The sequence below is a fragment of the Hevea brasiliensis genome, chromosome 10 (genome assembly GCF_030052815.1).
Source record: "Hevea brasiliensis isolate MT/VB/25A 57/8 chromosome 10, ASM3005281v1, whole genome shotgun sequence".
NCBI classification, from domain to species: Eukaryota; Viridiplantae; Streptophyta; class Magnoliopsida; order Malpighiales; family Euphorbiaceae; genus Hevea; species Hevea brasiliensis.
In genome coordinates, this window is record NC_079502.1 from 77,435,280 (window position 1) to 77,446,510 (window position 11,231).

At 32.2% G+C, this 11,231-nt stretch overlaps 1 protein-coding gene across 2 annotated transcripts; it reads right to left on the bottom strand.

Moving 5' to 3' along the window:
- Positions 1-386: 386 nt before the first annotated feature.
- On the bottom strand, positions 387-6,475 carry LOC110666310 (fibrillin-5, chloroplastic). 2 transcript variants are annotated; one of them, XM_021826750.2, is made up of 7 exons: positions 5,964-6,475; positions 4,555-4,670; positions 4,351-4,473; positions 3,971-4,069; positions 3,832-3,876; positions 3,221-3,294; positions 2,703-2,900 (listed from the first exon to the last, which is right to left on the bottom strand). In XM_021826750.2, exons 1-7 carry the CDS (start codon positions 6,229-6,231, stop codon positions 2,831-2,833), a joined length of 795 nt encoding a protein of 264 aa, XP_021682442.2. In that variant the 5' UTR covers positions 6,232-6,475; the 3' UTR covers positions 2,703-2,830. The 2 variants fall into 2 exon arrangements, with proteins under 2 accessions (XP_058010231.1, XP_021682442.2); XM_058154248.1 differs by lacking the exons at positions 2,703-2,900; positions 3,221-3,294 and adding an exon at positions 387-1,216 and having other exon boundaries at positions 5,964-6,438.
- Between the last annotated feature and the right edge of the window lie 4,756 nt (positions 6,476-11,231).

The window sequence follows — 11,231 nt, forward strand, 5'->3', positions numbered from 1 at the left end:
ACGATTCCCCCTAAAATAAAATTAGTACACAACAGCAACTCACTAAGGTTGTCTCATTTACTTATGTATCTGAGTAATCCGGATTAGTGAAAAATCAAATATTCCTTTTCGTCAAAAGGATTAACATTTCCACCTAAACCCCCCTAACTATAAAGAACGTGAAGTTAAATCTGCTTACCCTCGCTGAGGGACGAGGTGGGGTGCCTAACACCTTCCCCACCTGTTTATGGACCCCGAACTTAGAATCTCTATTTTTGAAGTGGTTTCATCTTAACTTATCCTCGCAAATGGTTTTCTTTAATTTCCCTCAAAATTAAAGTGGCGACTCCTCACTTTTCCCACTTTAGTGAGTGTTCATCCAGGCGACCGCAAAACACCTTGCGACACCAATAAATAAAACTTAATGTTTATCCATAATAATGATTACAAACATTAGTCTCCCAATTTCAGAATATGAAAACTAATCACTCATGGTGAGTTCAGCAAACATAATAAAAATGAAGTAAAGAACAATAAAAATCCGTTTAAGGAGATGGAATGAAAGAACTGAAGAGGGTTTACAGCTTTGATCTTGTGGAACTTTGGCTGAAAAACTGCTCCATGATACTGATATTCCTCTCCTCAAGACAGCTGAAGAGAGTGCAGAAGCGAGCACTCTTTGAAACTCCTAAAAATCTCTGAAAAAGATTGATCTCCCTTTTCTTGATATTTTCTGCTTTTATTTATAATAGCTATTCTAGGGTTAGGTCATTTTGAGGCCAAAAAGCCTTAGGAGCCTGTTTTGAATCTGTAAACAAGAGCGGGAATTCGAGTTAGGAAACTAGCTGCCACATTATACACGGCTCATGTGTCACTACATGGCCCTGGGCCATGTAACTTACTGGAGCGAAATGGCAGAGTGTTGCATTGGCACAGAGGTTTACATGAGTTTGCGGTGGCTACACAGGCCTGGTTACACAACCCGTGTACTTTTGTTCTCAGGAAATTCTTCAAGCTTGTGCCCGGTAGAGACTTACACGGGTCCAATTACACGACTCGTGTACTTTTGTTCCTCCATTGGCTCTCTGGCTTTCATCTGGCAGAAGGTTACACGGGCCTGTGGCTTTGCTTACACTGCCCATGTACTTTGTATCAGCAGCAATTCTCAGTCTTTTGACCTCTCCAAGCTTCCTTTTGCACTCCTATGCTCTGTGACTTCACCAAAACACCTGAAATACTGCAGAAACATGGAATTTAGAGCTTAGCACTGGAATTTACAAAAGTTAATAAAATCAATGACTATGCATGGGATTGCTATTCTAAATGGCATGAAATATTATACAAATGTACTTAAAAATATCTATATAATACAAGTGTATCAGACAGCTGGATCGAGCTAAAAACTCGGTCTCGATTGCCGGTGAGCTATCATCAATCCGATCACGCCTAAACGAAGCTCAAAAATTATTAATAATTATCATATAATTATATTTAATTTTCGAGCATCAAAAAGTCAAATGTCTCACTAAGCAATCTGAGCCGTCCGATAATCGCTTTTTTCAAATGATGTCCGATTGGAGCAGGGTCGGTCCCATCTCGAAGGTCTCAATACGCTGAGTCCATCGGTGACCTATAGTCAGAGTTAATTTAATTCAGTTAACGTGATATAATTTTGATTGTCGATTTCTCTTTTAGACATAATTTTGACCGTCAATTTATTTTAATTCTCACTGCTCACTAAAAATAATAAATATTTAAAATCAATTTAAAATTCTCAAAATTAAAAAGTTGACTATAATAGCAAGAAGTTGAAAAAAAAATTAAAAAGTGGGAAAGGGGAAACATTGGGATTTTCAAAAACACTTTTCATTATTTTTATTATTTACAAAAATTCAAAAAAAATTTATAAAAAATTATTAGTTCTAAAATTGTTATTGCAATAAGATAAGTCAAGTAATAAAATACATATTTTTTTTTTGCCTTACTATCTCTATTTTAAATGGACTATAATAATTTTATTAAAAAAATTAAAACTATTTTGAATATAACTTTTAGTAAATAATAAATTTTAATTTATAAAATCAAAATATTCATATTCCCATACCATATTTATTATATTTTATTTATAATATTTTAATCACTAAAGTAATGTATATTAAAAATTTTATTTCATGGGTGTTATTTATAAAATTTCAATTGACAAAAATAATATAACTTATTAATTTTATTTTCTTATTACTTTTTTTAATATTAATGAATAACTAAATTTAATTTACTTTTGAAAATAATATATAATGATAAATTTATATTAAATAAAAAAATTTAAAAAAATTATATAAAAAATTTTAAATCATGAGTTTATATGATGAGTAAATCAATGTGGAGCGTACGTTAAGATGAAAAACTATATATACATATATATTTGTTTCCTTTTGATTCAATTATTTTATATTTTCCTTCAAAATCGAATTAACTGATATTTTTAATAATTAAATCGGAATGAATAAATTAAATAATTAAATTAAAAAAAATTAAATTTAATTTGATTTGATTTTGAGATTATAATTGAGTTAGTAGCCTTATTCCATGCAATTCACTTTAATCAAACTGGGGCCGTTATTCACGCCAAAACCTTCGCTCAAGGAATTATATGTTCCCTTATCAATCACTCAGCAATGTGTGGCAAATTTCCCTTTTTAACCATTTGTTTAAAACATGAAAAGGTAAAATTTCAGCTGAAATATTAAAAAAAATAGCATTTTGCAGGAATGTATATCAATAATAATAAAAAAAAAAGCTCTAAACTTGAGTTTCTCTCAAGCTTATAGGTACTTAGTGTTCATTAATTTCTTTATGATCTCTCTAATACGAATATGTTGCCATTGTCATCCCTCCCTATCCTTAAGTTATCATCAACATATCTATTGTAATCAAGTCAAGGATCAAACACATCATTTGCGATTATAGAACTCCCATAAAATTACTGTTCTCAAAGATTGTTTTTCAATCGTGTTAATTAAAAAAAGGATAGACTTGAGAAATCGGAGGAAAACAGATGTTTCAACTAAATTTTATAGAAATATTTGATATGAGGATTTGAAATTCATTTTCAAGAAAGTTTCTACTGTTCATCGATCCATACAATGTATAATTTAGATTGAAAATGCCAAATTTAAATCCATTCATTTCAAATCTCCAACTACCAAAACACAACATAAACAAAGAAAGGCTAAAAGGATACGTGATCTCGAGCCAACCCTCGGGGTTGAAGATGCCAAGAAGAAGATCGTAGTTCTTCCGAAACATGTTCATCAACTGTTGATGTTTAGCGAACAACAAAACATATGCATTTTTTAGTTAGTCAAACAAGAAAGCTCCCTATGATAATCCATTTAATCAGTCTTTGAGCATAATTAAAAAATAATAATTATTTAGCCTCTCCATTTTAACGAAATTAACTGCTTAGTTCTTCTATTTTGAAAAATACATTAGTTAGTCTCTGTATTTTTATTCAGTTTACTCCTTAGTCTCTTCGGTTATTTTAATCGTTAGTTTAAATTTAATTCAGTCTCTGTAATTTGAAAACGACAACTATATAGTCCTTTTATTTTAAAGTCCCTTTATTTTAAATTCTTAAACTATTTAGTCCCCTAATGGTAATTTCTCTCTCCGTTGAATGCATTTACTAATAGAAACTTGATTTAAATTAGATAAAGAGACTAAAGAGTAAACAAAACAAAAATACAGGGACTAACATATTTTTCACAATAATAGGACCAAGTAATTAGTTTTATAAAAATAGAGTGACTAAATAATAATTTTCCCTTAAAAATGGTGACTGATCTGGCATACCTGATGAGGAGTGATAGTTGAATTCTCAAAACTTATTTCAACTCTCTGTAAGAAAAAAAAATGGAGAAATATAGTTCAATAAGATCTGTCATATGAATAAAAGCAGGAAGGGCAAAGCAGAAAGTGCAGAAGCTTTAACTGAGTTAGATGAGGTCTTGAAAGAGGCTTCAATTGTCAGCTGTCCATTCAACAAATTCAATCCTCTAACGTTGAACTTGATCAAATTAATCGCTTTGGCCTCCAATTATTGCATCATCAAATGTTCAAACTTAGTAAAAGGCAAACAGCATCATGCATTTCACAAATTGTCACAAATTGCCAATTGACTGATATTGCAAAAAAATTGCACTTTAGAAGTGGGGTTGGTTAACTGTTTACCACAGACTATGTATTTGCCTCTATAGTGAAGAAAGCTAGCAAATTAGAAATTGGAAAATAATATTATTAATAAACAAACTTCCAAAAAAATTACTAAAAATAAAGTGATCAATCTTTCCATAAACAGAAGGAATTTTGTACCTTAGAAACATCAATTTTCTGGAAGAAGTCCCCCAAACTGATGAAATCTCTGAGTCCTAGCTTTGTTCTTTTTGACCCCAGTATAGTAATTGTACTGTACAAAAGTTTCCAGCAACCATCCACCTTTCAATTTTAGAAAAAAGAACTGTAACTACTTGATTTTTATGTAAGCTTGCACGATCACAGAAAGCTGAATGGATTTACCTTATCTAGATTTAGAGTGGGATCTGGAGTTGGATTCTGAGACTCTAATAGCTCCACTAAACCATGAATTTCTGATTTCTTTGCAGAAGGAATTCCAAAAATCCCTCTGTTAATTCCTTGTATCAAAATTTGAATGCAACCCATTTCAGTATTCATTTCAAATAGCTGATGAAATTCATTATGTGATGTCAAAAAATAATTAAAATATTTGCCCATATTACCAATTTTAATCAATTCATTTAATTTTCAATCCAAACCTTTTATATGTATATCAATTTTAGCAATCATACTCACATTGATAATATATTTCATTACTGAATCCAAACATTTCCCACAAGCAATCAGTGCTAATTCTCAAAACTGTATAGTGACAAACTAATCCCAAAAGCAATCAATGCTAATTCTCAAAACTGTATAGTGACAAACTAATCCCAAAAGTGTATTTCTATCCAGAAGCATAAAGCTAAGCAATCAGTGCTAACCCTGCAGTTTGCAACAAGTATCTAAATCTTTTTCACTTTTGGGCTCCGACTGTTTTACAAAAAATAATTTGTATCTAGAAAATATTTTCCATGGAAAATGTTTTCTAAAAAAAATTTTGCATGAAAATATTTTCTATTATTTGATTGCAATGTTAAACTAATGATATATATTTATTTCATTTATATAAACATTTTCACATTTTAACAAGATTATCAAAGTCTTGAAAATAGAAAATGACTTTATTTTTTGAAAAGTGAAAGTCATTTTTCTTAAATGAATTAATTTTCTATTTGACTAGTATATTTTCCGTAAAATAAACAGAGCCTTAGTGTAGTAAACTAAAATTAGAGGCAAACTAAATATGGAAGTTAACTTTGGCCTCTAGTTTAACACTTTCACATATAACCTTACCACTATACAGGAGGAATAACCCTATATAAGTTAAGTTGTTAATGAAAGTTTCATCTGTAATTTATGCAGAACAACTAAGGAATCTGAAATGGAGATGCTGGCTGAAAGTATCTATACTCTACTGAGACATCAGAAACTTTGTAATGGTTCATAACTTCCAAGTTCCCAAGTAAATAATCATTAACTGAAAACTAATATCCTCATAATTACGACAATGTGTATATGAGAACAAGAGGAACTCCAGATCCAAGCAGGATATGAAGCATGAGAGATCTAATCCAAGTATCTTGCAATCAAACGATGCAGCAATAAATGGTTCACTGGTGCCACATAACATCTATACATTATCCAGCCAGTCAAGTTATAACTCCTTTTCACTAATTTCAGATTTCCTTGCAGATAAAACTATATCATATTTAAATGCAACCCATTTGAGTATTCATTTCGAACTACTAATGAAGTTCAATAAGTTATGTAATGTCAAAAAATGTGGGTTTAAAATTATGGGAGCATACCTTCTACTGCCTGGTAAAGGTCTTCTTTGATCTGTGAAACTGTCCTGCTATCTTTTTCATGTTGTTCCATCTCCTTGTTGTCCCCAACTAAGCCAGAGCTTTTTTCTGCAACTTTGGTGATATGAATTGGCATAAACCCATCATCAATTCTTGTGTTCCTCGTCCATGGATGAATGGCTAGGAATGACTTGTGACTTGTTATAATCTTTGTGATTCTGGTTACGGGAGGAGGCACCTGAGAAGCGGGTTGGACAAGCTTAGTAGCCATGAAATGAATCCCACTAAAAAGATGATAAATGCTGCTTCTGTTTCGTTTTAGCCAGAAAGATGTAGCAGGTAAAGTTCATGGCAAGAATCTTGAGTTCCCTCTATTTTGGGGCTTGCATTGCTTTGCTATCGTTTCTGTTTGTTGGTTTATGAAAGTTCTCTCTCTCTCTCTCTCTCAATTTAAATGTGGCAGCTGGAGTGCCATATGCACTAATTTCATAGTAACTATGGTAGATGGGTGAATGGTGATAGATTAAGATTAGATTTTGCGCATGATATAACCACACATATCTAACATATTTTAGGATAGGATATGTTTCTGCATCCTGTGGTTGAGAATTCCCACGAAAAAGATAAGAGAAACAGAACAAGTTGGTAAGCATTTAATGTGGCAATGCTCCAGGCTTCCAGCTACCTATAATAAACAAAGGCCCTACAGCACAAGTATAAAAACATGGACTTACTCCAACAGTGTCACAAATCAAACACAAGAAAACGTCGTCTAGTGAAAAAAGAAAAAGGTTCGTTAATTTGGTCAATTGAGAAATCATAGCCGACCAACCATTGCAACATATTGGTTCAGAATGGAGATTAGTTTTTTGAGTAATTGATTTCTGTTTTTCCTTCATTTCATAATTGCTAGTTTTCGCTGATTATATTTCCTGAATGGAAACAAGAAAAAGCTGGAAAGCCGTAGCATATCCACGCCTGTATAATTTCTCAGGATCAACATTAAGAAAAAAAAAATACTAGGCAATCGGCCTTCAAATGTTAGTTCAAGACTCATTATGAACGCCATTCAGGCTAAAATCAGAATGTATACAATAATCTTGACATTTTCCCAGCAAGAAAAACATGTAATTTAAACATAGTTCAACATTTCCATCTTTTTACTGTTCATACTTTAACCCATCCGACGACATTTTTAAGCAGCAGATGTCGATTTTTCAGAATCGAGTTGTTGTTGCCACTGTCCTGGGGTCACGGCTTTCCTTATTGAGAGGGCATGAATCTGTTCCATCTCCTCTTCCAAAGCAGCATTGACCAGTCCACGTCGCCCGAGCAACCTCTTCCCTTCAAACTGTTCTGAAACAATCTCAATTGCAAAGCTTGCACCACATCTGACAACCAATTAAATATCATCAGAATGTATTGAAAATATATATATTTATTTATTTAAAAAAAAAAAAAGAAAAAGATGAAATTTTATATTTTGAATATCAGTAGGCATGAAGAAGCCACCCTCCAGATGTATCAATTACTTCCTGAAAACAAAAAACCAGAATTAGTTTACCAAAGACAAATTCATTATCTGCATATTCAAGGATATGCATGCCTGTGAAGCAAACGTTTGTGAGATGCAAGGATGACAAAATCTAGTTCTAAAGGAAATTTTAAGAAATGCACCCAAAAAAAAAATCCATCGCATTATCCATACTTAATGAAGATAAATAAATCAGCTTAACTTTATAAACTTAATTCAGTAGCTAACTGACCAAAATATCTAAACCTTTGCCCTTTAGCCATTCCCTTTAATTTTAATTCAAACTTTTTACATGGATATCAGTTTTAGCAATCCTTCTCAAATTGGAAAAAAAAATATATTTTTATTACTGAATCCAAACCTTTACCACAAGCAATTAGTGTTTCCTTCAAAATATTCAGAAAAGATACAAACTAATAACACCTGCCAATTCCCAAAAATAAAATTTATCCAGAAGCGTAGAGCTATGCTTCAGGCAGAATAGATCGAGTCCTCTTTCCTCTTTCCTATTTTAAGTGAGATTTTCTGCTAGTCAATGGATTTATGGACTGGTCAATGGCGAGAAAATATTTTTATACCTAAAATATCCTTATCATGTCTCCCTTGTTTTGTTCTGCCTATCTCCCTCCTCTCCCTCCCAATTGTTCTCTCTCCTCTCTCTCATGTTTCTCTCCCTCTATCTCCCTTCTCTCTCTACCCCTTCCCCATCTCTTCCTCCCTCTGTTTCTCTCTTTCTATCCATTCCTAAACTTCGAAATCGAATACATTTCCCAAATCAAAAATACAAATCACCATTAATCACAAGCAATAAAAACCACTAAAGCAAAATTTATCACAAAATCACAAATAACAAAAATTTATCACAAATGAATCAATCACAAATAAGAAAACCCAATTGAAACAGAAGTCAAAATCACAAATCCATCAATGCAAAACATGAAAGAGAGGAAACATTATTGAGATTGCAAAGAGACTTGGATTTCAGGTGTTGAGGGAGAAGGATTTGGCAAAGCTGCCGTCGACGCCACGGAACATGCTCCAATTGTTTGCTTGCAGCGACCATGTACATTGTTGAACCGGCTGTCGACATCCACTTGAAATTGAGTCAATTGTAGGCTCAGCACTATATCTAATGCCTTTCTTTTTGGTGTGTGTGTGCCAAATTGACGCGTTAGGGGTAAAAGGATTGGTTGTGCTCCGATGCCTGACGAGCTCAAATTTTTGGTTGTGCTCCAATAACGAGCTCAAATTCAATGCAACCTTATGGCTTTAGTCAGAGAGAGTATAACCCAGGTGATGGATCAACTAAGCTCTACCAAGAGGTCAAAAATAGCTCCTAAGATATAAGTCATGCTTGGTAGCCATGTGTCTATTAAGTAACAGAAGCTTTGCCATAATAGTGACCCTATGGTCGGTAGTAGAACCAGATTTCCACAGTTTAGAAAGCAAAAATCCATTACTCGTTCATTGTGCTCTGCTAGATGACAGAATTTAGGGTGGTCAGTGGCATTTCTAGCGACTGCATTTCAAATGGATTTTCAGAAAGCATGGTTTTTGCATCGTTTCTTTCCTTTGGCTCCTTGGAAAAATGGGTTAGAACAGACAGGTGTTTTGTGAGAAAGGATTAGGTAAAGGGTGTATGGTGGTGAGGGAACTTGGAGATGAGCTCTGGATCTTGCATTTCTGAGAGGGTGAGAGAAGAAATTGCTGGAGATGAGGCTAGAGTTAGGTTACGAGCCCACTATTGTTAGAATCTTACAATTCTCTATTCATATCCTATGATTCAATTCAATTTCTCGTAATAGCGGTTCGAATCTATAGAACGAATCTCAAATATACCTGAATCTTGATCAAATCATATGATTTGATCATAAATCGGGAGAATCTATATAAATTTAACAATCTTATAGTTTCAAATTTTGATATTTCACATCATGTTTTAATGTGAAATGTGCACATAAAACCTTTTCTTAATTATTTTTCTTTCACCGGCCATTTTTTTCCCTCTACCTCTTATTTCATTTTCTTTTTCTTTTCTTTTTTTTTATTAATATACTTCTCTAATAATAGTATTTATGATATTTTATGTTAATATATTTTAACCTTTTAATTCAATCCACCACCCTTTATTTAATTATTTGTTTTATATGAGAGTTTCAGCATATGCACAATAATAATTATTATTTATAATTCAATAGCTTAAAATTTATAACATGAAACCACATAACATATTAAAAATATCTAGTTCTATTATAAAGCATCATTCTCATTAGCAAAATGATAATCTATACTTATCAAAATATGTCATTGTGATTTTTTTTTTTACTTATTTTTTAAAATATATATCATTTTTAATTAATTTAAAAAAGTTTTATTGAATTTTACAATTTAATTCTATTCGATTCAATTATTGATTCACAAAATGAAGATTTTGATTCTCAACACGAATCTCAATCGGACAAATATATTATTTACCTTATTAAAATAACACTATTTAGTTGAGAAAATCAAATTTCAAGGACTACCTAATGTGAATTCCAAAATATATGGACCAACTCCTAAATAATGAAAATATCTAGAAACTAAATAATAATTCATATTTATGACAAATTGGAAGGAGGGACATACTAGTTGATGAAATCAAATCTCATAGACTAATTAATATAATTGTTAAAATATTGAGACTAGCTAGTAAATAATGGTAATACTTAGGGATTAATGGTAATAATAATGGTAATACTTAGGGATTAAATAATAATTCACCCAATTATTAACTACAAAGCTCAGCACCATAAGTTTCCCTTAAGGCCTGCATTTTCATTTCTCCAAATGCAAACTATAAAGAACCTTCCTTCCTCTACTTACATGATAATAAATTTGTTAATCAATGTGACACCCCTTACCCGTCTACAGTATATCCGAGTAAGCTATGTCACACGGTGTACCAGAACACTCTATTTTATCTTAATTAATTTTTGTCATAGTTTTGAATATAACTTGTGAAATATAATTCATTTAAGTCATTTATTAAAATTATAATTTATTTGAGGTTCCGAAAATTTTATAGAAAATCCGGCAGAGTACCGGCTAAAAATAGAGAAAATAATTCTTCGCAACCTGTGAAAAACACTTCCAATAATCATATTCATCATTCTCAAACTCCAATATCAAAATCTCAATATTTTTTTTTTCAACAACATCTCCATTTCTCAATCATTCATTTCTCATGGTACTCATATATATGCAATAAATAAATACTCAAATTTTCCATTCCAACCACAATTTTCATTATTTACATGAACATCAAAATACATTACATAAGTTTCAATTACACAAAAGGAAATAAAAGTTAGTTACAAAATATCAAAATGAAACCTAGTGTCCTACCAATGCACTGAAGATGGTGAGGTAACACGGATACTATGCAGAGTTGTAGGAGGTCTCACCCAGTCTGTGGTCTACTGGGCTCTCGGTTAGTATCTCCAGAACCTACGCGTGGCAAAAGCAACGCGCTAAGCAATAATGCTTAGTGGTGCCAATAATAAAATAAAAAGAAATAACAGAAAATAAATATGCAGTGAATGTATCGATGTCTTACTTGTTTTGTACTTGTTATATTCATTATTTCGTTAAATTTATCCACTTTCATTTTTGGTTGCCCAAGTAACCTATACTGAACGACTGGACTGGATAAATGGGTAAACTGGCACTGGGTATCTAGTACCTCGGGCCGTCAC

What these genes read in the sequence shown, in the direction of transcription:
- LOC110666310 (XM_021826750.2), bottom strand. Translation starts at nt 6,231, where the DNA reads ATGGCTACTAAGCTTGTCCAACCCGCTTCTCAGGTGCCTCCTCCCGTA. An exon ending in TCAAGACCTCATCTAACTCA is followed by an intron (nt 3,877 to 3,970) that starts GTTAAAGCTTCT and finishes TTTTTCTTACAG; the next exon opens with AGAGTTGAAATAAGTTTTGA. An exon ending in CAACTATCACTCCTCATCAG is followed by an intron (nt 3,295 to 3,831) that starts GTATGCCAGATC and finishes AAACATCAACAG; the next exon opens with TTGATGAACATGTTTCGGAA.